The sequence below is a fragment of the Lodderomyces beijingensis genome (genome assembly GCF_963989305.1).
Source record: "Lodderomyces beijingensis strain CBS 14171 genome assembly, chromosome: 6".
In the NCBI taxonomy this organism is placed as follows: Eukaryota; Fungi; Ascomycota; class Pichiomycetes; order Serinales; family Debaryomycetaceae; genus Lodderomyces; species Lodderomyces beijingensis.
The window spans coordinates 377,340-405,198 of NC_089975.1; the positions used below are offsets into that span (position 1 = coordinate 377,340).

The following is a 27,859-nucleotide window of genomic DNA, read 5'->3' on the forward strand; positions in this document are numbered from 1 at the left end:
GACCCCCCCCACCCCCCTCCAAATTTCCACATTCCCACAGCAACGTTCTTTTTCCTCACCAACCATCAACCATGATATCCCCCAAGTACTCGTTGACTCACTACTACCTTGGCACCAAGACCTTATCCGTGGCAAAGCATGCACCGCATGTGGTGAACTTGTACTTGGATTACAATTGTCCGTTCAGTGCCAAATTGTTTTTAAAGCTTTACGCCTCGGTGATTCCAGAGTTACAAAAAAAGCATCCCGATCGCTTTCAGTTTGTCTTTGTTAACGTTATCCAGCCCTGGCACACCAATTCTACCTTGTTGAACGAGTTTGCGTTGGCCTACGCTAAGGTTTTGAGGGAAGAACAAAAGGGCGACGAACAGGAATCGTTTTGGGATGTCAGCAAGGTTTTGTTTGAGAATAAGGAGGACTTTTACGATACTTCAAACATTGAGTTAACCAGGAACCAAATCTACGAACAAATCTACGACGTTGTTTCCAAACACTTGCAGTTGCAAGTTGCCAAGGACAAGCTCTTGTCCGAGCTCGTGATCCAGCCCAGTAAGGAGGCTAGCAACTCGGGAAATGGCGCAACTACTGACGTCAAGTACTTTACGCGGTACTTGAGAAATACCGGTATCCACATCACTCCCACAATTACAGTCGATGGCATAGTTGAGGATTCTGTCTCGAGTGGAACCAGCGAAGATGAATTGGTTAGAATCCTTGAAGCAAAATTATAAACGTGTCATTTTTTCCCTTTTTTAAGTGCATATATATATATGAATATGCAATGACTTTAATTGTCTTCTATAATGTCATCCTCTTCTTCAGATTCGGAGTCGTCGTCCTTGGAACCATCCACTTCAACTATGGTGTCATTGGCATCAGACTGATACTTTCTAGCGATTCTCGAAGCACGGCCCGCGGCTTTAGCCTCTTCCCTTGCTCTCCGCTGCAAACTGTGCAACTCATCCCTAAACACATTCTTCACCGACCTATTTGAAAAAGTATCCCACATCTTCAATCCGCCCGTGACACCGCCAACGACCAAGTTTCCAGCGACTTCAATATCGGGCGCATACGAAGTGGTCAACACGTTGCCCAACCCGAAATCCCTCGACAACACCATCGAGGGCCCCGCCACTGCAGATTCAGGCGCTTTCCAAAGCTTGACGAGTTTTTCACCCATGGCGCTCGTGACCAACATGCCAGGCACGTACTGGTTGATATCCAACGACGAGATGCCCGCGTCGTGCGCGTGCAACGTCCACAACGGCTCAGCGTCCATCTTGATGTCGAAGCAGTAGACGTTTCCCTTATCGGTGCCCACGTAGAAGATCTCGGGATTGGCGCTCCACCTGACACTCTCGACGTCCTCGTTGTTGGGCACGCGGTAGTATTTCGACATTTGGCTCTCGTCGGATATCCTCACGTCGGTCAAGGCGGCTTGCGAGTCGTAGCCTCCGGTGAGGAGGATCGAGGCCTCGCTCTTGTGCCACTGCGACGACGAGACGGTCTTGCCGTGGTGGATCTGGTTTAGAGAACGGGCGGCGGCGGCGGTGTTCAAGTCCCAGAGCTTAACAGTTGCGTCAGCTGATGTTGAAGCCAAGATGGATCTGTGGATTTTGTTATGGGATAGCGACAAGACGGCGTCGGTGTGGTGGGTCGTGACGTGCTCCGCCTGCTTCTTGCTCTTCTTGTTTTTGCTCTTCTTCTTGCTCGTCTTGTTCTCCACTTGGCCCAATATAACATCAGGGAATGCCTTGTCGACATAGTCCAAGTCCCACAATTCAATTTGAGGGTCAAACGTGCCCACAGCGGCAAAGTTGCCGATATTCGATCCTTCCTCTCCGCTTTGAGGCTTGAAATTCACCCATTCGACACATAAGGGGAACGCAGGCAACATGATGTCGTGGTGCACGTACAAGGTGGAGTCTCTCACCATCCCGTTGGCCACATCTGCGTCCAACATGTCCTCTGCCTCTTCGTCAGCACCAGCGGGTGCGCCGGCACCGTCGTCGTAGATGTAAATGTCCAACCACGATATGTCGTCCTCGGTCCTAGTGGCTAGCACCAAGTTATCCGTGGTATATATCTGGTTCTCCTTCTTATCTTCCTGCTCGTCCAACTCCGTGGGCAACGTCAAATACTTGTCCTCGTCACCTTCGCCGTTTTCATGAAGCTTGGCGCCGGTGTTTGACAAACCGGGGAATATCGTCACCTTCTCCCCTTCGCCGTCGTTCTCCTCGTCGTCGTAGGTCTCCAAGTTGTACTCCTTCAAGTCGTCATCTAGCTCAATCTGGTCCTTGAGCTGGGTACTCTTCTGACCTGCTCCTTCTCCTTCCTCTTCTTGTTCTAAATCTTCTCTGGCGTCGTTAATTTCCAAGTTTGCCATTTCGTTGATTCTTGCCATTTCCTCGTCGTTCAATTCGTATTTCTCCGGGAACTCCGAGGCATAGCCTCGAGGCACCCAAGTGCTAGATGAGATCATTCCTTCTGCCTGTAAATGAACGGTGGTTGTTTCCAAAAACCAAAAAGGATGTATATATTTCTATATTTCCAAGAAAGCGATGAGATATCTCTGCTCATCTCTGGCGTATTTGGTTGAAAAAAAAAAAAAAAATTTCAAACCTCCATCACAAATTGTCAAAATTGTCAAACATTTTGGGGCGATTTTTCTACAAGAATCATAGTCTACCTTTCAGTTCAGTTCAGTTTTTATCCTCATAAGAAGTCTACAACAATACCACCCCTACGCCGCTCGTCTTGTCCTCGATGACTTGCTTGGTCTGCTTGTCTATTCCCCCGTTCATGGGGAACGTTTTGTAGTTGAATAAATAGTAGTTGAGGAAGCCGTCGCCGCTTCCGAATTTGCAGTCTTTCAAGAAGAATGTGTTGTCTTGGCAAGTCAAGCAGTTGAAGACGTCGACGTCAAACTGTTTTGAAGTGATCAAGGCGTCCGTCATCAAGTCGTTCAATCTTTGCTTGTAATTGTCGCCTTCCGTGTCGGACGCGTAGTAGTACAAGTAGGCAATGCCCAATTCGTCATGGTGGGTGTTGTCCAAGACCGTGAATGGCAACAAGTAGTATGAGAAATAGTCGGTAATCTTGCCCTCGGAGTTTTCCACCACGTACGACTTTATCACCTCCGAGGCAGAGCCGTCCTTGCCGAGCATCCAGTGCTTGAACTCCTCCTCGGTGAATATTTGCACGATATCGAATTTCTGCTGATACTTGTTTAAAAGGGACAAGGCTTGAGGCACATCTTCTGCTTTCATCTGGCGCAAACCGGGGATGTTAGTTTCGTTGGGCAAGGCGTAATAGGCCAACATGGCTCCTTTAGTTTGGTTTGCTGGTAGATGGCTGAACCCCACGTCATGCAACTTGGACCAGTTGATGGGGCGGTGTTGGTAACGGCAAGTGGCCAAGGGCGTGGGTAGAATCAAGCCCCCGGTGTACAATGCCTGCCAGATATTCTGCTTGTTGACCCTTCGCGTGATCTCCTTGATCATGATGGGAGCGAGTCTCTTGTTTCTCAACTTCTTGTGGATGCACAAGAAATTGATCTCCACGCATTCAATCACCTTGTCCGACTTGGTCAACTTGAGCGTCACCGGCGTGGCGGCAATGAACGCCACAAGCTTGCCCGTCTCCTTGACCCGAACCCCGGTGTGCCAGTCCTTGATCCAGCCCGGAGGCATCAACGCCCACTTGAAGAAATCGTGACTATACTTGAATCTGAAGGTAGCATCGGTGTCCTCGACATAATTGTCGTACAACAACTTGTACAACTCGTCCAATTGCTCGCTGTTCTGCACGTCAATGTTGCTCCACTCAAAGTCCTTGATCAACGGCATGGGTTCGTCGGGAACATCCGCGGGCGTTTTGACGACATCGATGGGGCCTTCTTGAGTGATTTGTTCGTCCAAAGCCGGCACCGGCTGCGTCTTCCAGAACTTGTAGTCCTTCATTTCCTTCTCCTGCGACGGGGTGAGGGCCTCGCCCATTGCCAACAATTTCAAAAGGTCCTCGATCGACTTTTTATTCCCCGACATGGCTAACTCTTGAGACTCACCGCGGTGGATTCACGCTGGATCTGTTTGAAGGTGGGCAAAGATTGGGCAAACAATATTGGAAAAGTTTTTGAAAACCAACTGGAAAATATTTGGAACGCGCGAGAGGGCCGGTTGGAAAAGTTGAAACCAAAGCCAAAGCCAAAGCAAAGCCAAAGAAGTCACTTTCAATTGACTCGACCCGTGCAGTTGAAGGCTTTCGTCCTGAACGGGAAAAGGATAGGATGGTTTTGAAGGACTCGAAATGGGACAAGAAGGCCAAGTACAAGTACATGAAGAAACATGGCTTGTCCAGTAAACCAGCGGAGACAAGCAAGGTGACACCGAGATGGACATCAAAGAAGACGCCAGGGCGCGAGCATAATAGAGTGGACTTGAAAGATTCCGACGACGAGTGGGACTCGGACGTTGACGAGGCGTTGATTAACCATTTTTACCCGCTGTTGCAAGCGGGAGAGGCGTTGTCGATGGAGCACAAGTTGAAGATAAAAGAGCAGATCTTGCGAGAGTTGGGGAAAGAGGAGGAGGAGGGCGAGGCGGAAGAGCCAAAGCTTGACAAAGAGAGAGATGGCATTTACTTGGGGACGGAAGAAAACGAGGCAGCAGCGGCAAGAACCGCAACGGCCAAGTTCAACCTAGAAGAGTTCATCAGCAGCGTGGAAAGAAAGCCAGCCAAGAGCAAAAAACTACTAAAGAACAAGATCTCGGACAACTTTTTGGAAGAATATGGTTTAGATAGTTATCACTACAAGAAAAACACCCGCTGCGATGACGATTTCCTAGAGAAACGGCTGCATGTGCGAGACAAGGACATTCTCAGTCGACTCAATTTCGGAGATTTTGACGAATACGAGATTGGCAAGGGCTTGCATGCACCCAAGGAGGCCACCAGCCGATCTTTGACTGCCGCGGAACGAGAAGAGGAGGAGAAAAGGCAACGTCTTGTCAGGGAGGACACCTTTTACCGCGAGATCAAGCGCAGGTTTGGCGACAAGGCGGAGGCGAGGCCAAAAGTGTTGGATTTGAACAACTTTGACGCGGGCGACGCAAACCAGCTAGATCGGTTACGGGCAAGAATCGAGCGAGGCGAAGATGCAAAAGATGACGAGGAGCGCCAGTACTTGCTAGATGAAGACATAGATGTGCTACTAGCCGGTTCCATGGGTAAACTTGGCGTAGACGTGCCGGAACCCGAGCTCGAGCTCGAGCCCGAGCAGCAGCGTCAGCTACTAGCCGGTTGTTCCATGGGTCAATTTGGCGTAGAGGTGCCGGAACCCGCGCCGCTTCACCGGCGAACACTGGCGGCCGCCGATACAAAGAGTGATAACAAGCCATCAAGAACCGACAAGACCGACAAGACCGACGTCGAGACCTCTTTCATAGATGGTTTATTGGACTGATATCTGCCTCTTATTTGTATGTCAAGTTCTTTTTGCAAGCAGTTGGCGATAAGCCCCAAGACGCATAGTAATTATTTTCTCTTTTAGCTTTCAGTTGCTCTCCAAACCCCCCAACCTCAGACTCCAAAACCCGATAAGCAAACACACTTGGCCGATGCAAGATGAGCACCACAGCCGCCAGCAAGCCGCAGGTGAACGACTTGACTCATTTGGACTATGAAGCCATTCATTATTTCGAAAAAGCGATTGAGAAAGAGGCCCAGGGGTTGATGTCGGACGCAGTTGAAAACTACCGAAAGGCATTCAAATTGAACGAGCGAGTCGACACCTTGTACCGGTCGTGGAAGGTGCCGACGACGATAAAGAAGCTTACGAATGAGCGGGGCAAGAATGTCATGACTAGAGTTGACGAGAAGGTGGTGGCCAAGATCAACGTCAAGTCGTTGATTGCAAGTTTTGAGCACATCGATGCGGAAGCGCAGTGCCAGCTGGAGGGACCAAAAGACAAGTCAGACGTGGCAAGCTCAGTTGCAGTCCTGGTCTCGCCGTTGGTGCGATTGCCAAACGACATATGGCTCTACATTTTGGAGATACTCGTCATCTCCAGCCCCGAGTCGTGGTTCCAAATGGCAATCACGTGCAAGAAATTCGCCTACCTCGGGCTAGGCACGAGTTCCATCTGGAGGATCCTTTGCCAACTAGTGTATTCCAAGCAGGTGTACGAGGAAAACCAAGGCCGGTTCGAATTGGCGATCCCCCTCGACCAAACCGAAATCGTGCCGCAATACGGCGGTTGGCGCAACATGCTACTACAACGGCCCTTTGTCAAATTCCACGGCTGCTACATCAGCGTGGTCAACTACTACAGCGAGGGCGCACGAGGCGAGTCCTCGCTATCCTGGACAAACCCCGTGCGAACCATCACCTATTACCGATATTTGAGATTCTACCCCGACGGCACCGTGTTGAAAGTGCTCTCAATCATGCCTCCAAACCAGGTAGTATCCCACCTCCAACGGGACTCGCGAACGATACCCTATGAAGACAAATCGGAGAAGGAGAAGGAAAGCCACAAGATCTACAGGGGGAAATGGACAATATCTTCAACGGGAGAAGTCCACATCCGCATCGACAACGGCTCCGTCCTGTACTTGATCTTCCACTACTACTTGCACGTCAAGTCCGCAGGCATACACAAGCACGGGAAATTGAACTGGAACAAGTACTTTGCCGTGAGAAAGGAAACTCCCGATGATGACCGATCTGGTGAAATGTTGGACTATTCAATCAGGAACGAGAAACCGTTCAAGTTCCTGCGAGTGAAAAGCTACACCGTATAACTCACACACACACTAACGGACGAACTTCACTTGATCTAGAACTATATAGACTCTATACAAATAGACCCGATATCGAGGATAACAGGGGGGGAACTGGGAAACGGGTGAATCGCTTCGTGTAGAGTGCTTGAAGATGGATCCATCAGTGTGGAAACTTCACACGACCTTTTTTTTCTCTTTCGCTGTTGGTGAAAAATTGCATAAAAAATTTTCCACACCAGGACCACCAGGAGCAGCAAGACCGGCCCTTCTTACAAAGATTAGCTAGAGATGTCCCGTTTCTTCGTGTCTGGATACAATTCGGAGTCGTCTTCCGAGGAGGAGGACTTGTTGAGTTCTGAAGAAGAGGCGTTGTTGTCGTCTTCCGAGGAGCAGGAGGAGGACAGCGACTTTTTCAACGATGACGATGGCGAAGGCAGCAGCAGTTCCGACGAAGAGGATGGCCGGCCCACGGGCCCGGCGTATTTCTTGAAGAAGTCGTTCTTGAAAGGCGCTGGCGGCGACTCTGATTCGGAAAGTGACGACGAGGGCAGAAAAGTGGTCAAGAGTGCCAAAGAGAAGTTGTTGGACGATATGAAGGGGTCAATTGAAGTTATAAATGTCAACAAGAGGAGCAATAATTGGATGGGTGTCTTGAGTGAGTTTGAAAAATTGGGAAGGTTGCTCAACAGAGCCAGCCAGCAGAACTTTGGCACTCCCAAGTTCTATGTCAAGTTACTTGCCAGTTTGGACAATTCGATTATCGAGACTGGTATTAATGAGAAGGACGACAAGACGATGAAGGCTGACGAGGCAAGAGCTTTCAATACCTTGAGACAGAGGGTCAAGAAGCAGATTAAAGAGTTTCAGGTGTTTTTCGACTTGTACAAGGACGTGCCTGAAAGCTTTGAGAATGAGGATGAGCCACTAGACGTGCCTGCAACTGGCGACGAGAGGCAAGAAGAGCAACGAGTCTTGAGCCCCATATTCCACGCTTTGAAACAAGTAAGCGAGTCGAGAGGTAAAAAGAACATTGATAAGGCGGAGCAAGTCTCGAGATTGGAAAACTTGATCACGGAAAAAGCCAGCGAGTTTGAGCTCATCTCATTATACCAAATGCTCTTGTCGGTCAGATTCGACGCTTCTTCAAACCAAGCTTTCATGCCTGTTCAAGACTGGCAACTAAACAACAGAGACTTGAACGCGTTGTTGGACATATTAACCAGCTCCAAATCTTACCAGCTCAGCGAGGAGGGCGAAACCACCGATGACATTGATATTGAGCCAGTTGCCAATGCCGAAGGGGTAAAAGTGCTCTTTGGATCGATAGCATCGCTTATCGACAGATTGGACGATGAATTCACAAGGTCATTGCAGACCACCGACCCTCACTCGATAGATTACGTTGAAAGATTAAAAGACGAGGCCAAAGTTTACAATTTGATTGTGAGAGGCCAAGCCTACGTGGAGTCGATTGTTGCCGACAAGAAGGCCAGCGACCAGTTGGCGAGAATTGTGTTAAGGAGGTTGGAGCACATCTATTACAAGCCAAACCAGTTGATTCAAGCCAACGAAGAAGAAGCATGGAAAAAAATCAACAAACCCACTTCCACGAAACCATCTGAAGTCATTGACGAGTTGACCCAATTTTTAAGCACGAGCAGACCATACGCAAGATCCGCTGCATTATATTCCATCTACTACTATGCAGTCAACGGCAACTATGCCAAAGCCAAGGAGTTGTTCTTATCGTCTCATTTCAACCTTTCAGACGCGTCTTTGCAAGTTCAATACAACAGAGCCTTGGTGCAGTTGGGCTTAAGCGCGTTTAGATCCGGCGCCATTGAAGAGTCGCACAAGATCTTGAATGAAATTGTCAACTCGCAAAGGTCGAAGGAGTTGTTGGGTCAAGGATTCAGCTCGAAATTCCCCAACCAGGCAACCTTGGTTGAAAGACAGAAACTTTTGCCATTCCACCAGCATATAAACTTGGAGTTGTTGGAGTGTGTTTACATGACCAGCTCCTTGTTGATTGAAATCCCCGCATTGGCTGCCAACAAGGACCCCAAACGCAGGAACGCCTCTCTCAAATCCTTCAAGAGCAAGTTGGATTTCCACGACAGGCAGTTTTTCACGGGTCCTCCAGAAAGCATAAAGGACCACATTGTGCATGCATCCATCGCTTTGCAAAAGGGCGCCTGGTTGAAATCTTACCAGTTGTTGTCTTGTATAAAGATTTGGAAACTTTTCCCCGACACCGAGAACTTATTGGCCATGATGAAGAACCAGTTACAAGTTGAAGGGTTGAGAACTTATATCTTCACTTACAAATCGGTGTATTTGAAATTGTCAATGGCAAAATTGGCCTCTATTTTCAGCTTGTCGGAAGAGACGGTGCTGGCTGTGTTGAGCCAGATGATTGAGAATGCTGAAATCAATGCCGAGATCAATGGCAGCTTTATAATATTCACAAACGAGTTGCAGAGACCCAAATTGCAAGAGTTGGCAATATTGATGAATGAAAAGATACAGTTGTTGTTGGAGAAGAACGAGAAGACGGCTTCCAACGGGTATGGTAAGAAACCACAGACACCGGCACAGCCCCAGAGTCAATCGAAGGAGGCCGACGAAAACAAGTTTAGGTACGCTAACGTCAACACTAATAATGATGACTTCTGATTGTATAGATTGAAGAAATATATAAATAAAAAAAAAAAAAAAGACTTTTTGAAAAGTCTCTGTCTGCCTGGGGGGGGGGGGGACATCACATCTTAGAGTATCACTGGATGAGTCTTGAACTAGTGGAGGAATCCAAAGTTCAAAGCTTTCTGAATTTTGAGTGCTTGGGTACATTTTGCCATAGAACCCACGCAAAGGTTATTCCGATGGATGCAAAAAAAACCGGTATACACAAAAAGGACAACCCATTTCGCAACCAACAAAGCGCAAAATTTTTTTACTCTCATTTTTTTTAAATCTATACCGGATCTACATGCAAATAGGAAACAAATAGTTGAGTTACTCGACTCTTCTATTGGGCAAGACAGCAGCCAATATGTTTTCGCTCTTGTTGGGTGCGTCCAAACTCCTCATGGCTTTGTATTGGGCAATGTTGTCAAAGAACTTGTCAAACAAGTACGCCGTGTCCTCGGGGCCTCCCTTGGCCTCAGGGTGGAACTGGACCGAGAAGATCGGCTTGGTTTTGTGGATGATACCTTCGTTGCTCAAGTCGTTCAAGTTGACAAAGAACTGCTCCCAATCGGGTCCAAGCGTGGGGGCGTCAACGGCGTACCCGTGGTTCTGGCTTGTGATTGAGCATCTGCCTTCGACCAAGTCAAGGGTGGGCACGTTGGCGGAACGGTTGCCAAACTTCATCTTGGAGGTGGTCACGTCGGCACCAGAGGCCAAACTGATCAACTGGTGGCCCATGCATATGCCCATGATGGGGATATCGGAGGTCTGCATGATTTTGCGGAGGTTGTTGATGGTGTCTGTGCAGAAGGAAGGGTCTCCGGGACCATTGGTGACAAACACGGCGTCGAACTTGCTTGCAATGCAGTCTTTCGTCTCGTCGGTGTTTGGTGTTGCAAAAGCAGCACTGTTTCCGTCGTCGGTCGTGGTGGCATTTGCATTGGCGTCCTTCAGCAAGTCGTAGTTCCAAGGAAACACGGTAAGATGGGCGCCCCTCTTGGCCAAACAACGCAAGATGTTCTCCTTCACACCACAGTCAATCACGGCAACGTGGATGTCCTTTGAGTATTCTTTAGGGCAAGCAATGTGGAATGGCGCCTTGGTGCTAACTTTCAGCACCAAGTTGATCGTACTGGGGTCTTCAAACGCGGCGTCTTCGTCAGCGTCATATTCTTCGCCAATGGTGATCTTGCCCAAACTGGAGCCCTTGTCACGCAAATAGGAAACCAACTCCCTCGTGTCGACACCTGTGATGGCTGCAATCCCGTTCCTGGTGCACCATTGCTGCAAACTCTCCACGGCTGTCCAGTGGCTGTACTCCAACGCAACGTCTCCAACAACTATACCGGCACACTGGATCTTGGGGCTCTCCATGTACTTCAAGAGCCCAAACTCGTCTCTCTCCGTCGACGAAGGAACACCGTAGTTGCCAATCAAGGGCTGGGTGAAACACAAAATCTGGCCTTTGTACGAAGGGTCCGTCATACTCTCGGGGTACCCCACTAACGACGTAGTGAAAACGGCTTCTCCGCTGACATTCTTGTTGGCGCCAAACGAGTACCCGCTGAAGATAGGTCCATTCTTGATCGTGAGCGTGGCTCTGTCCAACTGCCTCTTGTTGTTGGTGAAGCTTTTGGCTGCTGTGGCCATGCTCCTTCTAAACTGTTGAAACATGCCTCAGCGATAGTTAATAAAAAAACAACTGCTTGAAGAAAGCACCAGCTGGAAATTTAATAAAGTAGTACACCTGCCCGAGCAAGGTTGCAGTATGAAAGGAGTTTGACGAGTTTGAAAAGGAAATAAAAGGAAATGATGTGGATATAGGGGGGAAGGGGGGGAATAAAAAAATTTTTCTTCCCTTCTTTATAGTGGCAGAGTCGATGAAGTGAAGAGAGAAAAAATTAACCGCGATTACCCAAAACGGAAAGCCACTGTGAACTGAGTCATCGCCGGTACATCAAGGTGAAAAAGAACACATCCAGTGAGCCACAGAGGATTTTTGCAAAGAAAGCACGTGGTCACAACGGTGTGGTTGTGGAGATAGGGCCCAGATGAAGGGGAGCCAGGCGGAAGTAGTGGTGTGGTCGAGAGACGCCTCTATTGTGACCTGGCTAGTTGGCAAGTTCTTGTGCCAACAGTGTTTGTCAGATTAAATTTATTTCGGGCTCTCTCTATATATCTAGTCTAGAAATGTAAATGTCTAATGCATGTAAGCTGGTGTAGAAAAAGTAACGGGCTGGGCTGGGCTGGGCTTGTACGGAACTTGGCGAAAGTTTTCTAACCCACTATTACGGGAACATCCACAGTTAATGTGTTGCTAGCGTCGTTCGCCTCCACTCCTTTGAGCTTGACGGCAACCTCTAAACAGTAAACTCGCCCCACGAGACAGCTCTGGAAAGTGGGCAAAAGGTTCTCGTTCCGCTTGTTGTCCACAACCAAGGGCACTTTCAACTTGCTCTTCCACTGGAGCGAAGCCCCCTTGTGCACCTGCCAGTGGTCAGTCACGTGCGCGGTCTTGAAGTATTTGCGCACAGTGTCCTTCTTGACGCCCAACTTTTCAGCAGCTTTCAAGTAGGTAAAAGCGTCCTTGCTCACCTCGACGTTGTTCTGTTTCACGAAATCAATGTAGTGGGAGACTTTGTCTTTCAAGTGCTGGAGGTTCCTCGTGGTGATTTGCACGGCTTCTTCCGGCGTTTGACTATCATCGTAATTCTTGTAGAAAAAATCATAGCCAAGTTCAAACGGGAGCGGATACTCGGTGAAGTACGACCAGATGACAACGTTGATGTCCACGGAGGCAATCTGAGGCTTGGCGTCGCCTTCATACGAGATTTCCACTTCGACATCGTCTAGTATGTCGTGTAGATTTCTGCCGTATAAATTCTTGGGACCTTCCTCGTTGTACTTCATCAACAACCGCGGCGTTGAGTAAGCAATCATCTTGTCGGGTACCCGGACCCTCATTGTCAGCTCGCCCACCTTCATCGTCGAAGAGCCAAGCAATTTCTTCTTCTTGCCCAAGATCTCCCTCGGCCGGCTGCTGATGTAGTAAGAGGGCTCTCGCTTGACGTCGCCCGTGTCGAGCACCGTTGTTCCAGTGGAGCGCAAAGAAAGGTTCTTCATCTTCATCTCAGTCAAGCTCTGTTGTTGCTGCTGTTTGCTTGCAAACTTACCTTCAATTTCCTTTTCAACTTGGCGATTTTCCCCCGCGATGGCGTCCCACGTGGTATTGTACTGGTATTGCTCCATGAATTTCCTCGCGACGCCGGCGCCGGTATAGTGAGCAACATCATGAGTCTTGCAATACTCCACTTGCTCCCTCACGTCGGGCACAAATCGGAGAAAGTACTGTGCGCTCTTGGAAATGACATAGTCGTGCTGCTTCGCATCGTTAATCTCCTCGTGCGAGAAAACCTCCTTTGAATTGACGCTGTCAATGATCTTGGCTTCGATGGCATACGAGGTGCTCAAGTCGTCAAAGCTATAATCTCTCGTGACCACGGGGGTGCCGCGCAAGTTGAGCGAGCCGTAGCCCAAGGCCTTGTTGAGCACGATGCCTTCGCCTCGATTGTAGAAACACGTCTTGTCGACCCCCATCGATGGCGGCGGCAACAAGTGCTGCATGATCGAGTCCAGACACGCATAGTCAAGCAAGACGTGGGGGAACTTGAAAGTGAAAAACTTTTTGTACTTGCCGTGCGGTTCCATCACTCTGCTATCGGGCAACCCTACTTGGCACCCATCGCTCTCGTCGAGCGAGCCCGGTTCGTACTCGATGCCGGCACTATTGGGCAAGTAGCCGTAGCTATAACCAGCGCTCAAGTCGTACATTTTCAAAACCTTCTTCACCAAGATCTTGCTGTACTTGCGGCTCGAGTGCGGGCTCCTTTCAAGCGATTTGATGGTTCCTTCCAACGACACCGTGAAAAGCCCAAACCTCACGGGAGCATCCGAGGTATTGGTTACAATAACGTATCCGTTGACGTGCTCGCCGCTGGTGTACTCTTTCAACCTCGTCTCCAATTCATTCCCGACTCCGATTTGCGGCACTCCCTTGGTGACGAAAATCTGGATATCGATTGGCGAATGCTGCGCTTTTTCGAGCCGGTCGATGTTGTCCAAAGGCGAGTGGCCGTAAGTCTCTCTCGTCACCGCGACATTCTCATTGTGGACTCCCGAGTTGGCTTCGGCTGTGCTCATCACCGGTAGCAACCCACTGTCGTCGGCGGCGGCTCCTAGGTCTCGCTGCAAACCCTCTAGCCTCTGCGAGACCAGCATCAAATTCTGGTCTATCGACTGCTGGGGCAGGAGTCTGGCAGTGGGAGTAGTAGGGAGACTCAGTCGGCTGTGCGTAGTGTCTCCGTAAACCGGCGGCATGGCTGACAAATCTTCCTGGAACTGCTGATCATCTCGTTTCAAAAGGCTCTGAAACATTTCAAACGAGGGCAAGACGTCGAAATACTCGGTTTGAACGTTGCTGCTCACGGAGGAGAGGTTCTTGACGGGCTTGTTGCTCCTGGCGTTCGTCAAGAGGTTGATCTGCTTCTGTTGCTCCTTGGACGGTCTATAGGGAACATTCTTTGGTTTCCTGGTTTGCAGGTTGGAGCTGGAGCTGGAGCTTGCGGGGGTCCTTGCTGGAGACGCGGATCTTGAACTGGGCACCGAGTTTTCATATGACGGCGGGAGATCGCTGGCACTGCCATTGGGCGTTCTATACATCGTTCAAAGGGGGAGGGGGGGTTCCTGGGATCTTGAAATCGGACGGTTTCTCTCAACGCAGAGATATCGGAGAGATTTCGCAATCTCGCTGATGGTTTGTTCTCCTCGGCATTCGCTTAAAACTGCAAGATTTTGCAAGCGACAGGGGGGGCTGGGAGGTACACCCAAGTGAGGGGAAAAGTGGACTCTTGAAATGAGCTGGGAGCTACTGGGGTGACTCTTGATACAGCTGAGATGAGTCCCATCGCCGTGATATAGTTGATTTCACTCGTTGTTTCTTGGGTTCTATCTCGTTCGAACGACCAAAACCATGGCATAGTTGCGGTTTTTTCACCCCTTTTTTTTCTTGCGAGCGGTCATTGTAGATACCAAATCACCTCTGGTAAAGCTAAAGAACCGAATCGGTCGTCATTATCTTATCATTTTTGCAGTTGTTTGGGAGGTTCGATGTGCGTTGATATCCCTTCATCGCAAAAAAAGCCCCCTAAAATGCGCAAAAAGCCGCCTAAAGTTTGCGATGGTTGAAGCAACAGAGGTAGAAAAAAAACAAGAAAGAGCCAACCAGATGGAGACCAAGAGGCAGATCCAGAGGTTGATCACCACATCACCATCATGTCGGGCCAGAGTCAGGAGCTCTACTTTTTCAAGAACCAGACGTTGACGCCCGATTCGTCTCGCGACGCCCCGTTTTTAACCACAATAACTTACGACCAAAGCACGAGCGCATCTTGGTTGGTAAACGCGTTGGTCGAATGCACCCTCCTCGGCACCGCTTCGCTGGTGCATAAAGAACTCAAACAACCCTACCAGAAGAAAGTAGTTCTCGTCAGCTTTTTGCACGACGAGCAGTTTTTCATCAGAAACTGTCGGAGGAACGGCGTGGATTTGCTGAGGCTGCAGAGTTTCACATTTGTTGACTACTTCACGGACTTGTTTGAGAAAATTACAGATGCCACTGACCCAGGCCAAGTGGGTCGCTTGTTTGATTTCAACCTGGTGGATCTTGCCAACTCGGTGGTGTTGATCGAGGCGCCCGAGGTTTTGCTATATTCAACCGCCATCCTGAGCGACGAGTTGCTATTCCAGCTATTAAAGGTGAACAATCGGAGCCCGCACATGTATCTCGTTTGCGCCAAGGACTCGCCCCAGTTTGTAAACTATCAAGTCAGCGATTTCTTGAATCCAGCGTACAAGATCACCGATTTCCTAACGAAACTCCTCTTTAGATCCAACATGAACGTCACTTTGGAGCCGCTCGCCACGGGGCGAGCAAACGATATAACGGGAAGTCTAACTGTGGCCAAAGGCGCCATCCCCTATATGGGAGCAGCCATTTATGAAAGAGAATACGTCTACAAAGTCACCAAGGAGCTAAATGTCAAGGTCTTTTACCGCTAACCGCGCTTCCTATGCAAATTGTATAAATCATCCAAGGCAAACTCAATGGCGCATCTCGTCCACAAAAGCGGGAAAAGAGGCCACACTGATCGTTCTCCAACGAGCACCCAGTACGGGATATTCTCCAACGTGCGGTGCACATCAAACACTCTGCCGAAATCCTTCACCAAGTAGCGAACTTCGGGAACTATCGTCACCTCGCGGATGGAGGCCAAGTATTGAAGCGCAGTGGGCTTTTCATCGATGAAAAACCGCTTCATCACTTCATTCAACAAGCCAAGCTTGTTGAGCACGACTAGCCGATGCTGTATCTCCATGCCAATGATGGTCTTGAACCGCTTCATAAAGTTGAAGCCGGTGTCCTTTGTGTACTTTTCGATATCACGCTTGGTCATTTCCTTTTCCTCGTACTTCTTTCTCTTTTTGTCGTACTTGACCTTGCCGTATGACGCATGGTAGTGTTTCAAGTCATTACTGATCAAGGGCGCAAGGTACGGTCTCGCCAAACTGATGACAAAGTGGTTGACATTGAACAACTCGGTCAATTTTGTATAAGGCGACTGATGCTGGATGTTAACCGACAAGTTTTTCTGGAAGTACGAAGTTTGATAGGTAACGTCCTGCGGTTTCAAGTACCGCACCTCGATATCGGGGTCCTTGAGCACAATGTCGTTGTTGAAGTTTTTCACGTACAACGCAATGTCGTCCGACAACACCCCTGTCCCGATGGAGGCGTAGATCGCGGTCCAGATGATCACGTTTGGCGCCGTGATATAGTTGAGAAGCGAAGGCACGCTTCTGTTTGTCGGATGCACCACGATGTTTAATATTTTCCTAGTCTTCATATATGCTTCTTCAAACGTCAAGTCTCCAATCGTGTCACGGACAAACTTCAAAAACAACAAGATATCCTGGCTGTAGCCTTTCTTGACGACATTCTCTATAACATTGCCGTATCTCTCGTCAATCTCGTGATTCAACACATCTATATTCTTCATGAGCTCCTCAATGTTGACCAAGATCGGAATCAAGTCCTCTTCGGTCAACGTGCACACCAACGAGGCAACTGCGGCCCCCACGGCACTTCCGGCAATGACCCTCGGGAGCAACCTCTTGAAATACAAGGCCTTGACGACTCCCAAATGGCACAACCCAAACAAGGAGCCACCTTGCAACAACAACGCCGTGCATCCAAAGCTCTGCCGTGCGTCATGGAAGAAATCCAACTTCAACTGCTTGCTATTCATAATGTAGTCGTCGCCATTGCTGCTGCTCAAACTATCGTTCAAGAAATTCAAACAGTTCAACACTTCATTGATGTACTCCTCAATCTTGAATTTGGTACCCATGTACGACTTTAAGTACAACCGCTTCTGGGCAATACCGCCAAAGTTCCTAATAAGCCCCGCTCGCAACAACGACATGATCTGGGCGGAGTCCTGCTTCTCTCGAGCCTCACGGAGCAACCGTAACCGTTCATTAATGAGCACATAGTCGTAGTGCTTGCTGATAAAGTTCTGCCGCCACAAGTCCATATTGGTCAACTTGTCAATCTCAAAAGTGATCTGCTTCCACTCGGTGTAATTCGACACATTCTTGAGCTGCTTGATCTGCTCCTTCAAGGGGTCCTTGCGGTAGTAGATGTGGTACAAGTGCTTGACCCAAAAGAAACAGATGTCAAAGAAGAAATCGATCAAGGCCCAGATGAAACTCGGTGTGTTGTTGATGATGACCGCTAGTATCGGTAGCACCGTCTTGTTTAGTATCAGTTTGATCATAGGCACTTGCACTTGTCTGAGTCCATGAGAGTTCTTGAAGCTGTCTTTTGCTGTGCTCTAGTACGCTCTGGGGTGCTCTAGTGTGTAATGGCCTCGGGGGGTTGGGGGGTTTGCTAGAGAAATAAATCACACGCTCTCGAGACGCTGATCCTGCGCATACGCTTTATTCTTTATATATCCCTATACGTACTACCTAAAGCCATCGTACTTTGTTTTCCACCATGTGCTTCGATTTCAACTCTTGGGGCAGTTTCAGTTTCGGTTCCAGTTTCAATCCTTGCTCGAGATGAACTTCTTGCTCCGGCTGAACAACTTCTTGCCAAAGTTTGAAGCAGTGGAGCCTCTGCCTTCCACTTTGTCCTTTACAGCAGAGACTCGGCTGAGGAGAGATGCGTGTCTTCGGAGATCGTTGTGAGGGGCATTCTGGTATGCCTCCGAGGCGATCTTGCCAATGTGGATGTTGTTCGATTCGGAATCTTGCTTCAATGTGTGGTTTAGCCAGTACTGTAGCCCCGTGTCGTATTCGTATTCTTTCGCCAACGCCTGTTTAAACGCGGCAATGCGGTCGGCGGGCTGGGAAATTGTCACAATGCTTTTCCAGCTGGATACTGGGTACTTTGCAGGGGCAAACGACCCGGTCTTTGCCGAGACGAACGCGTTGGCGGTAGCGTTAGTAGTGGATTCACTAGAGTTGGAAGTATCCCTCTTTGGTTCTTTTAACGTGTCCATCTCATCCATGTTTTCCGGAATCAAGCTGCTGTACTTGGGTCGTGGGAGACTTTCCGTTGAAGGCTCCGGCGTGAGTTTTTCTTCAACAAACCGCGGTTTGGCATATGCCTTGGGATCCAATATGGAATCTTGTGTCATCATGGTGTGGGCCCTACTACTGGAATTAGCGTCGTGAAACTCGTCTTCATCTCCCAACTCTTCCTTGATACTAGGAATGGCGAGATCAATGGTCTCTGGAACAGAAGCGGTGCTTGTATTTGAGTCTACTTCGCTCGATGCTAGGGAGTTCTTGACTTTGGTGAACTGGTCGTAGCTGCTGGGTTCTTGCTCTGGACCAACCACAGACTCGCGGTCGTTACCATTGATAAACTGATTTCGGAAGCTATCTTTTGGAGGGATCCAATTTCCAAAATCCAAAGTCCCACCTGAAACTTGCCTCGAGCCGTGATTGTGAGAATGACTGGATTGGTCGTCGTCGTTGTCATTGTCATTGTCGTGGTCGTTGTCGTTGTCGGGGCCAACTTCCGGCTTTTTTGAAAGAGCTTTGGAGTCCATGGACATTCTACCGGTAGATAACGAACCAGTCGACGCAAGCGATTGAATGTCGTGCGGAGGCACGAGATCATCTTCTTTCTCCTCTTTCACACCAGGCACACTCTGCAGCTCCTTATTTTCCTCAATTGCAGGATTTGCAGCCGTGTGGGTGTGGGCTTCGAGTGAATCTAAAGCGGTGGCGGTGGCGGTGGTGTTGTTGTTGTTTGTTGGTGGTTTTCGAACCAGGCTCTTTCGCTCAGCAAACTCGTTAAGATACAAATTGTGTTGTTGCTGCTGCTGTTGTTGTGCAGCCGTCAAGGGGGCAATGGGGCTGTCAGGATCCCATCGATCCAAGTGCTTTTCCTCTCGATTTCTGTCTAGATCGGTTTGGACATTCAATGGATCCAGATGGTTGTTTTCCTCCTGTTTGAAGTAGGTGTAGCCGCCGGCGAGCTCGTCGATAAGAGAATCAATGCCATTGGAGTGGTGTTCACTTTTCCGTTTTTGTTCCTGTTCCTGTTCCTCGTCTGAGGAATTGGTTCCGCTATAGCCCCAGTCAGTGGTGCTGTCGCTGTCGTCTGCATTGTGCTTATCAATCGAGAGCACCAACTTTGCCGGTTCCTGGCGAGATGGGCCTTCTTCAGGGATGGACTCTGCCGAAATGGCGGAAGCTGTGCGAGAATGGCTCGAGAGTTTGCGCCTCGACAAGTCGATGGGCTCTTTTTGGATCGAGGACTCCGATAGGTAACTCCTATCTGACATTGTTTCTGCAATCCCTGAGTGAGCCGAGAACTCGCTGTAAGTAGGCGTTGGAAGCGCATAGTCGTAATCCGACGTGACGGTGCTTGTCCTTGGAATCGACATCTCCGTGGGGGGCAACCCCTGATTCAAACGAGCTGAGCTTAGGTCAACTTCAGCCGATGTCATGGGGGAGTAAGTCTCAGCCGCACCTGGCACTCCGAGCGACGATTTAGACTGGGTTCTTTCTGCAAGCTCCTTTTTCGATAGCATCACCATGGCCTCTGGAGTCTTTTCTTTAGCTTCGTCGCGAGTCGGATCTCGTGCTAAGACCTTGCCAACCCCTCTATCTTCATCTTCTTCATCTCTTGCGCGATCTCTGGAAGTTCTGCCCAAGGACACTTTTGGCTCCTCCTCCTCCTCCTCCTCCTCCTCCTCCTCCTCCTCCTCCTCCTCGCTTGTGTTTGAAAAAGAGCCATCTGGTTCCCTATCAATCGACAACACCAAGTTCGCAGGCAAAGACTGATCTTGAGATTCCGATTCTCGAGCTTGGGCAAGCCTCTCCTGCAACTCCCGAGAGATTGAAGGAGGATTTTGTACGTGGTTGCTGATCTCGTCAGCGGGGTGCAGATCATCAGCATCCGCGTATTCTTCCTCGCCAAAGTCATAATTGCCGCCATCATAATCGCCCCACCCACCATAGGAAGGAACACCCTTGACCCATCTTGCGGACTTGTGTCTCTCCACGTTGTCTGCCATTTGAACTTGCTATCCAGCTGGTGTAGATATATCTTTAAAGGTCTTCAAGACCGGGCTGTGATTCAAGTGGCGCGTTGTGTGTGTGTGTTTTTTCCCGCTGTCTTTATTTCGTATACGAGATCAACTCAACATGACGTAGTTGCAGAAGCCACCAGAACTACGACGAAATCACTTTATAATGGGCCCCTCAAGAAAGAAGAGAAGCACGTTCAAGTCGTATGTGTATATGTACTAGCGTATAACTACACTACCAGTCAACCCGCAAGAGAGATGCTTCTATAATTTACCTTCCGGGTCCTCATTCTGCAGCTTGATGACCGCCGGGTATAATTCGCCCAAAAAGCCACCAATTTGCCATAAACCACCGTCGACAACGCTGATGGTTCCGGTGACATAGGAAGCCGCGGGCGAGAACAAGTACACGGTCGAGTCGGCAATGTCGGTGGTGGATCCGATTCTGCCCAAGGGCACTTTTTGGTCCAAGGGCACTTCGGTGGGAGGGCTCAAACGGGCGCCGCCTTCGGTGTTGCCAATCAAGCCGGGGGCAATGCAGTTGAGACGCACGCCCACGGGGCCCAATTCCACGGCAAGGGCGTTCATCAAGGCGTCGACACCGGCCTTGGCGGCACCAACGTGCGACTGGAAGGGGACCCCGTAGTAGTGCAAGGTTGCACTGACGAAAATGACGGCACCCTTGTTTTTTCTCAATTGCTCGAAACAGGCCTTGACCGTGTTGAAAGAGCCCAACAAGTCGATGTCAATCACGGTCTTGAATGCGTTTGACGACAAGTGGTTGAAGTCGGCCAAGAAGTTGCCTGCAGCGCCGGCAATCACGTAGTCGATTCTGCCCAACTCTGCCACGGTCTTGTCCACGGCCTCCTTTAGACTTTGGACCTTGCGCACATCGACATTGCCCAAACCAAGCACCCTGGCGCCGGGCCTCAACTGCTCAATCTCCTTGGCGGCGGCTTGCGTCTTTTGCTCGTTTCTGCCCAAAATGACGGCGTTGGCGCCCAACAAGACCATGGCCTCGGTCTGCACCCTGCAAATAGTACCTGCTCCCCCTGTAACAAAGACAACTTTGCCCTTGTAGATATCGGGCTTCCACACCGAGTCTTGGATGTACTGTTGCGTCAACGTATTTGGCATTGTGAAATCGAAAAAAACTGTTCAAGTCACTGAAGAAAGTGGGTCTAGAAAAGAAGATCCACTGATGGGTTCAACCTGAGAGTCCCTTTTTTGTTTTTTTCAAAATTGGGGTTGAAAGCTGGGGGGAGGGGGGGTCTCTCCGCTTATTGCTTTCGTGAAAGAGTGGGGTGCGAGGCGGGCTTTATTTTTCCCTGTGCGAGGAGTTTATCCGAGGATGCTATTTTCTCCGTCGCTTGGATTAACGGTCAGATATAGGGGGAAGAAGATGGAACATTCAGCCTTCAGAGGATTCAAATCTGCCATCGTAGGTTAGTGGATTCAAACGGCCTGGTTCTTCTCCTCTCTAAGCTTACGTGCTTGTTCCTTTTTTTTCTCTTTTTTTTTGTGGGGAGATGGTGATACGGGTTTTCGATGATTTTTTTTTAGAGTTCGATATGATCAATGATTTATATACAACCAACTAAGTGGAAGTGGCTGACTAGCTAGTTGGGGGTCTAAAAACGCAAACTCTCAAGGGTCTTGGTCAACTTTGCAGCACCAAACTCGCCGTTGCTCTCGACTGCAACCTTGGCTCTGCTGACTTCTAGACCAGCCAACAAGAAACACGCTTGGCATAGCTCATTTGACGCTAGACTGCCGCATTTCTTGCATCTTTTCGTTTCTTGTTTGATGGAAATCGACCCATCGGGATTCACCTCTTGCTCCAACAGCTTTTTCCCTCCTCTGCGTGGCTCTCGCGGTTTTCTTTTGAACTGCTCTCCGCTGTAGATTGTATTTGTGTGGACGCTGGGAAGGGCAGACGACAAGGCGTGGAAAAGATTGCGACACTCGCCGCGGAATGCCTCTTCGGAGTAGGTGCACTCGGTGCTGAAATAGGTCAAGTTCTTGTAATGGGCATAAAGGACGATTTCCTTCTGAGACATAAACGCAAACGGCTTGCTTCGTTGAATACTCGAGTTCTCGGACTCGGTGATGATTTTGGTGCTATTCTCGATTCTGTTGATGTCGCCTCTCAACAAGTTCAACAAGACAGTCTCGGCCATGTCGTCGGCATTGTGCCCCGTGACAATGTGGCTGATGTCGAGCTTCTCGGCTCCTTTATCCAAAGCTTGACGACGCAATACTCCGCAATATGTACACGACGACCGCACGCCGGCGCAGCTGACCACCTCGTCCATGGTCCAGTCGTACAAGTCCTTGTACGATAGCACTTCCAACGGCAAGTCGTACTCCCTTGAGTTCACTTTCACCGTCTCCAAGCTGTGATCTCGATAGCCCTTGATTCCCTCGTCGATGCACAAAAGAACTAGTTTCAATCCGTAGTTGTACCGTTCGTTCAAGGTCTTCATCACCGACGCCAACACCGTCGAGTCCTTGCCTCCCAGCGCACCAATGGCAACAGCCTTGTGCCGGGCGTTTTCCAAGCCAGCAAATAGCTGACGCTCGACAATCGTGTTGTGCACTTCCGTTTCAAACACATGGAAAAAGCACTCCTTGCACAATCTTTGCAAATTTTTGGGTCGTTTCATCACAGCCTTGCGGCCATGACAAAGCTGGCATAGCGAGCTAGTTTTGAGCTTCTTAGGTGCCTCTGAAGCTGTCATATTCGGTGCCCCTATGTTTAGGTGATGTAGATGGGAGATGGAGATGGTGTGAACGGGAAGAGGGAAAAAAAGAGAGAGGCCACAAAATCATGAGTAATGGGGAAACGCTACCTGAGAACTTCACGAAGCATCAAAGGGCGATAGGCTCTGACACATCGACAAGAGGGATTAGACTGTGACCGTGTAAGGATCTCGTAGTTTAAATGACCGTGATCAGAATTGGCAATCCCTGGTTTTAGTCGGCCGAAATGGCGGTGAGAAAAGGATCCAAAATTTTGTTTGTGTTGGAAAACCTTGAGCTGACCGTTGAAAAAAACAGACATCTTGTGATTTTCGTTAACCTTGATCCTTAACCTCCATAGGAACAACAACTTTAGTCAACTGAGGGTCGGAAAGTGGTCAATTCCCAATAATTTCAAAAAAAAATCATTGTTAAATTGGTTGGGCGGGGGGAGAAAAACTCTGAGCCATTGTCAACTCAATTTTTTGGTATGATTTTGACTTGAAGTTGATAGAATCGAAAATCGAATTTGGCATATAGAGGTAAAATGATTTAAAATAGCTTTCTAGGATAAACCGTAAGGCTTCAAAAGACTCGCTTCAACAAGTCAGCTTTTATATCGTGTTTCTTGCAAGTATATATAGATTCGCTTTACATCACTAGGGGGACAATATTTTGCGCTTTGTCTTTTTGTGGCAAACGGCTTTATGCCTGAAATTGTCTTTGTGTTGTAAACATTTGTGGCGAATTGCACCACTTTATCAGGCAGGATCCTTGCCGTAAACTGCTTTTTTTTAACTAGCATGGAACTTGCCGCACAACCGCCTCCCGCTTCAGCTGATTCATAAGTCGCTTGTAGGGGGGGGGGGGGTATGGGGAGGGTGTCTTTCTCCAGAGGCATAAGAATTTTGGAGCCATTCCGATCGAGAAGGAGCCGACTATAGATTGTTATGAAGAACAAGCAGAGGAAACATCTATTGATTTCGAAGATGATACCTTGACATGGCCACCTTCCTTCGTCCCCTTCCATTTGAGTCAGTACGAGAGTGGAAAAGCACTCCTAGGAGATGGGGCTGGTAACAACGCCATAGTTTATACAGTGACGAGTTTAGCAGAAAGTCCACTTTCCTATAAAAGAAACCAAGGCTCTGGGCACCAATGGTTATCGGTCTAGTGGCAATCAAATGGATATGCCCCCAATCTTTCCATCTCTAGATTCGACTTGTCATCGTATGCAACAAACCCCACCAATATTAACTTTGAACAGTACGCCATTAGGGTTTAGCCCTAGCATACACGTGCACGTGCACGTGACCCATCTCTCTCGCAAATGCATTACGTAATCTCCATGCACGCTAGACAACAGCAGAGCATTATCGAGTCACGTGATCTCTCACACAACTGGCAAACGCACACAGAGTTTCTCGCACACCAAAGAAAACAATTTCCCAGAAGGAAAAACTTTCAGACAAGCCTTTGGATATAGAGGTGATATTCATTAATAGCCAAAGAGTATGTGATTGAGACCAAAACGAGGTGGGAGACGAGGAATAAACCAAATGGGAAACGTACCATGATGGAATAGTGGAACTCAATCGAGCCGGGAGACGCAGGGGACCCAGTAGAGCTAGAAGACCTTTGATGGCATTGGTCAAGCAGCAAACCTATCCAGCGGGAAGATTCGAACCCAAATCTCAAAAAAAGACCATTGCTTGAGGGTCATCACCTGAGGAGTGTCGCTCAATGACAAGTTTCTCGAGTTTTTTGCCTATTTTGCTTATTTTTTTATTGCCCCTCCACCGTGTCGTTGTTTGTTCAGCTTTACTAACGTTTTAAAATTTTACAGTGTCAAGATTAAACGAATATCAAGTGATTGGTCGTCGTTTGCCCACTGAGGCCGCTCCAGAACCAAAGTTGTTCCGCATGAGAATCTTTGCCCCCAACACCGTTGTTGCCAAGTCCAGGTACTGGTACTTTTTGCAAAAATTACACAAGGTCAAGAAGGCCTCGGGTGAAATTGTTTCCGTGAACATCATCAGCGAAGCCAAGCCAACCAAGGTCAAGACTTTTGGTGTCTGGATCAGATACGACTCCAGATCAGGTATCCACAACATGTACAAGGAATACAGAGACGTTACCAGAGTCGGTGCCGTTGAGACCATGTACCAGGATTTGGCTGCTAGACACAGAGCTAGATTTAGAAGTATCCACATCTTGAAGGTTGTTGAGTTGGAGAAGGCCGACGATGTCAAGAGACAGTACGTTAAGCAATTCTTGACCAAGGATTTGAAATTCCCATTGCCACACAGAGTCCAGAAACAAAAGAAGTTGTTCCAAGCTCACGCTCCAACTACCTTCTACTAGAAAGGTTGCATGTGTATATTATTTCCTCCACCTCCACCACCACCATCACTAGTATTACTACAAAATCATAAAACTTCGTAATTTTTGAACATCTCAACCTGTAGTGAAATGGTCTCTGACTTCGATTCCCACATCTTCCCTTTTTTTTTTTTTTTTTTTTTTTTCACAACATTTTGAAGCAATCGCCAAACTCCACAATCCACAGTTTCGTCCGAAATATCGTTGGACTTGATAAGATAGACCTCCGCTTTTTCGTCCTCGCATTTCCCCAATTGACAAACCCCGCCATGTCCTACGGAAAAGCAGCAGCAGAGAGATTATTAAACAAAGTCATCCTCATCACAGGAGCCTCTTCCGGTATTGGCCTTGCCATTGCGGAAGAGTTAGCAGCCGTGCAATCCAACATCAAGTTGATCCTCACTGCGAGAAGATTAGACGTGTTGAAAGAGCTGAAGGCCTCGTTGGAGAAACAGTACCCCGGGATCAGCATCTTGGCTCAGGAGTTGGACGTCTCGAAAGTCGAGACCATTGCTCCTTTCATCAAGAACTTGCCCGAGGAGTTTGCCGATATCGATGTCTTGGTCAACAATGCGGGCTTGGCGTTGGGCAGGGACTTTATCGGGGAAATCGAGACCCAGGACATCGAAACCATGTTCCAGACTAACGTCTTGGGGTTGATCACCATCACCCAGGCCGTGTTGCCAATCATGAAAAGACGCAACTCTGGTACTATTCTCGGTATCGGGTCGATTGCTTCGCGTGATGGGTACCCTGGCGGCTCAGTTTACTGCGCCACTAAAGCCAGCGTTCGTGCATTCTTCCAAAGCTTGCAAAAGGAAACCATCTCCACCAAGATTCGCGCTAGTTTGTTGGAACCGGGCCAAGTTTGGACCAACTTCAGCTTGACGCGATTCAAAAACGACGAGCAGAAAGCCGCTGACGTTTACAAAGGCGGCGAGCCTTTGAACGCGGCTGATATCGCCGAGATTGCGGCGTTTATCTTGACGAGGAGAGAAAACACCGTGATTGCTGAAACGTTGGTGTTCCCTACCAACCAAGCTAGCTCAGCCCACGTTTATAGAGCAGAATAGAAAAAAATGGGCAAATAGATGAAGGAGATTTTTCTTTTATAGATGAAGGACATGTCCTTTAATAGATTCAGTTTTGAACAACTCTATTAGATTTCTTTATTCTCTATTTACACATGGCGTTGTATATTTTTTGTTTATTTGTGTTTTTTCTTTCTTTCTTTCTTTCTTTCTTTCTTCTTTATCTATGCTTGCAAAGTTGTATCGTCCTGTCCAAAGTAGTATCCCAATTGCTTTAATGACATCTGGTACAACAACAACATGATGGAACTTTGGATTCCTGTCCAAATGAATCGCGGTCCTACCCCGGAGAATGCGCCTAGGACTCCCTCGTGTTTATAAATAGAATACAATGCCCTCAAGGTGGCATTGTTGCTGAAATATCTCATGATTGGGTTTTGGATGTGCTTTTTCGAAATCGAGCTTCCCAAGTCCGAGGTGTTGGTTGCAGTCTGGATGCGGGTCTTGATAACGTCCAAGGGGGTCGTTAGCACCCCTGCTAACCCACCTGCTGCTGCGCCTGTTGCCAATTCAGCGCCCACAGGCAAATCGGACGAGTTGCCATTATAGTATATGGCGAGCTGGCGGAATTTTTCATAAAATGACAATTGCAACGCACTAAATGGTAAATCTCGGAAAAGGGTCTCCTTGTACCCAAACACAAACGTCTTGAGTCCATCTGTTCTATATATGCTGCCAATAGCATGCCACAATCCCCGGTAATTGTAGCCGCATTCTCGTGTATACGGGTTATTGTATCTTCCTTGTAACTGGAGCCTGGTTTTTAGCACCTCCGACGGCACGTAAAACACGCTCGAGGCCAAATCGCCCAACGTCCCCGCTATCAAATACGACAAGGTCTCGGGCATGTGCCACTCAAAGATCATTTTCCGCTTGGAGTATTCATAAGTGCCGAAAAAGGCCGCCGTGGAGGGAAACGACCCCAACGCCGCCGGCGCATAGCCTCCGTACAACCCACGCAAAAAGCCTTCTTCTTTGAAAATCGTGGCGTACGCTCGGAGCATGTTCTTGTACTTGGCGCTGTGGGGGAAACCCTGTTGCCTCGTCTTGACCGTGTCCAATGAATGCATGGCGCTGTCGCCAACAACTCCGCCAAAACCGCCGGCAATCATGCATTGCCATATGGGCGCTCTGTCTCCTATGTCCTCCTGTTCATCTCCACCACCATCACGACTCGGCGATGGTTTCAGCTTGTAATGCGGGAAACGTGGGTGCTTTTCATGCGGTTCAAACGTTAGCGGTATTGTGGACGACGTGAATACCTGTGACATATCATATGAATCGAGCGTTTCTTCAGGTTGATATCAGCATAAATTTGACACGAATCGGGTATAGTATCAGAACACAACGGCCGGCTTGAAAATGAAAACGAAAACAAAAAAAAAAAAGAACGCAAAAAATCTGCAGTGGACAGGCTGGAAGTCAAAAGAATGTAAAAAATAGTGATCGGCAGCAGGCGGTGGGTCGTTATGACGAGTGTCTCTCTAGTTGGGTTCTAGTATA

At 48.6% G+C, this 27,859-nt stretch overlaps 16 protein-coding genes across 16 annotated transcripts; 7 read left to right on the forward strand and 9 right to left on the reverse strand. All coding sequences in view use genetic code 12, as the record gives it.

The window, feature by feature from the left end:
- Positions 1–71: 71 nt before the first annotated feature.
- LODBEIA_P48950 (uncharacterized protein) lies at positions 72–731 on the forward strand (the record flags this gene model as incomplete). Its single annotated transcript, XM_066975166.1, has 1 exon — positions 72–731. One exon carries the CDS (start codon positions 72–74, stop codon positions 729–731), a length of 660 nt encoding a protein of 219 aa, XP_066831833.1.
- Positions 732–787: 56 nt separating this feature from the next.
- LODBEIA_P48960 (uncharacterized protein) lies at positions 788–2,482 on the reverse strand (the record flags this gene model as incomplete). The annotated part of the gene is made up of 1 exon (XM_066975167.1): positions 788–2,482. One exon carries the CDS (start codon positions 2,480–2,482, stop codon positions 788–790), a length of 1,695 nt encoding a protein of 564 aa, XP_066831834.1.
- Positions 2,483–2,726: 244 nt separating this feature from the next.
- LODBEIA_P48970 (uncharacterized protein) lies at positions 2,727–4,046 on the reverse strand (the record flags this gene model as incomplete). Its single annotated transcript, XM_066975168.1, has 1 exon — positions 2,727–4,046. The coding sequence occupies one exon, from the start codon at positions 4,044–4,046 to the stop codon at positions 2,727–2,729; it is 1,320 nt and encodes a 439-aa protein (XP_066831835.1).
- Positions 4,047–4,288: 242 nt separating this feature from the next.
- Positions 4,289–5,464, forward strand: LODBEIA_P48980 (uncharacterized protein; the record flags this gene model as incomplete). The annotated part of the gene is made up of 1 exon (XM_066975169.1): positions 4,289–5,464. One exon carries the CDS (start codon positions 4,289–4,291, stop codon positions 5,462–5,464), a length of 1,176 nt encoding a protein of 391 aa, XP_066831836.1.
- A 161-nt stretch (positions 5,465–5,625) lies between these two features.
- LODBEIA_P48990 (uncharacterized protein) lies at positions 5,626–6,804 on the forward strand (the record flags this gene model as incomplete). The annotated part of the gene is made up of 1 exon (XM_066975170.1): positions 5,626–6,804. The coding sequence occupies one exon, from the start codon at positions 5,626–5,628 to the stop codon at positions 6,802–6,804; it is 1,179 nt and encodes a 392-aa protein (XP_066831837.1).
- A 270-nt stretch (positions 6,805–7,074) lies between these two features.
- Positions 7,075–9,462, forward strand: LODBEIA_P49000 (uncharacterized protein; the record flags this gene model as incomplete). The annotated part of the gene is made up of 1 exon (XM_066975173.1): positions 7,075–9,462. One exon carries the CDS (start codon positions 7,075–7,077, stop codon positions 9,460–9,462), a length of 2,388 nt encoding a protein of 795 aa, XP_066831838.1.
- Positions 9,463–9,801: 339 nt separating this feature from the next.
- LODBEIA_P49010 (uncharacterized protein) lies at positions 9,802–11,124 on the reverse strand (the record flags this gene model as incomplete). Its single annotated transcript, XM_066975174.1, has 1 exon — positions 9,802–11,124. The coding sequence occupies one exon, from the start codon at positions 11,122–11,124 to the stop codon at positions 9,802–9,804; it is 1,323 nt and encodes a 440-aa protein (XP_066831839.1).
- A 627-nt stretch (positions 11,125–11,751) lies between these two features.
- Positions 11,752–14,193, reverse strand: LODBEIA_P49020 (uncharacterized protein; the record flags this gene model as incomplete). Its single annotated transcript, XM_066975175.1, has 1 exon — positions 11,752–14,193. The coding sequence occupies one exon, from the start codon at positions 14,191–14,193 to the stop codon at positions 11,752–11,754; it is 2,442 nt and encodes an 813-aa protein (XP_066831840.1).
- Positions 14,194–14,805: 612 nt separating this feature from the next.
- Positions 14,806–15,591, forward strand: LODBEIA_P49030 (uncharacterized protein; the record flags this gene model as incomplete). The annotated part of the gene is made up of 1 exon (XM_066975176.1): positions 14,806–15,591. The coding sequence occupies one exon, from the start codon at positions 14,806–14,808 to the stop codon at positions 15,589–15,591; it is 786 nt and encodes a 261-aa protein (XP_066831841.1).
- Positions 15,592–15,633: 42 nt separating this feature from the next.
- Positions 15,634–17,369, reverse strand: LODBEIA_P49040 (uncharacterized protein; the record flags this gene model as incomplete). Its single annotated transcript, XM_066975177.1, has 2 exons — positions 15,634–15,645; positions 15,699–17,369. 2 exons carry the CDS (start codon positions 17,367–17,369, stop codon positions 15,634–15,636), a joined length of 1,683 nt encoding a protein of 560 aa, XP_066831842.1.
- A 270-nt stretch (positions 17,370–17,639) lies between these two features.
- Positions 17,640–20,129, reverse strand: LODBEIA_P49050 (uncharacterized protein; the record flags this gene model as incomplete). The annotated part of the gene is made up of 1 exon (XM_066975178.1): positions 17,640–20,129. One exon carries the CDS (start codon positions 20,127–20,129, stop codon positions 17,640–17,642), a length of 2,490 nt encoding a protein of 829 aa, XP_066831843.1.
- Positions 20,130–20,405: 276 nt separating this feature from the next.
- On the reverse strand, positions 20,406–21,278 carry LODBEIA_P49060 (uncharacterized protein; the record flags this gene model as incomplete). Its single annotated transcript, XM_066975179.1, has 1 exon — positions 20,406–21,278. The coding sequence occupies one exon, from the start codon at positions 21,276–21,278 to the stop codon at positions 20,406–20,408; it is 873 nt and encodes a 290-aa protein (XP_066831844.1).
- Positions 21,279–21,772: 494 nt separating this feature from the next.
- Positions 21,773–22,882, reverse strand: LODBEIA_P49070 (uncharacterized protein; the record flags this gene model as incomplete). The annotated part of the gene is made up of 1 exon (XM_066975180.1): positions 21,773–22,882. The coding sequence occupies one exon, from the start codon at positions 22,880–22,882 to the stop codon at positions 21,773–21,775; it is 1,110 nt and encodes a 369-aa protein (XP_066831845.1).
- Positions 22,883–24,626: 1,744 nt separating this feature from the next.
- Positions 24,627–25,247, forward strand: LODBEIA_P49080 (60S ribosomal protein eL20; the record flags this gene model as incomplete). Its single annotated transcript, XM_066975181.1, has 2 exons — positions 24,627–24,633; positions 24,730–25,247. 2 exons carry the CDS (start codon positions 24,627–24,629, stop codon positions 25,245–25,247), a joined length of 525 nt encoding a protein of 174 aa, XP_066831846.1.
- A 287-nt stretch (positions 25,248–25,534) lies between these two features.
- On the forward strand, positions 25,535–26,338 carry LODBEIA_P49090 (uncharacterized protein; the record flags this gene model as incomplete). Its single annotated transcript, XM_066975182.1, has 1 exon — positions 25,535–26,338. The coding sequence occupies one exon, from the start codon at positions 25,535–25,537 to the stop codon at positions 26,336–26,338; it is 804 nt and encodes a 267-aa protein (XP_066831847.1).
- Positions 26,339–26,520: 182 nt separating this feature from the next.
- Positions 26,521–27,627, reverse strand: LODBEIA_P49100 (uncharacterized protein; the record flags this gene model as incomplete). The annotated part of the gene is made up of 1 exon (XM_066975184.1): positions 26,521–27,627. The coding sequence occupies one exon, from the start codon at positions 27,625–27,627 to the stop codon at positions 26,521–26,523; it is 1,107 nt and encodes a 368-aa protein (XP_066831848.1).
- Between the last annotated feature and the right edge of the window lie 232 nt (positions 27,628–27,859).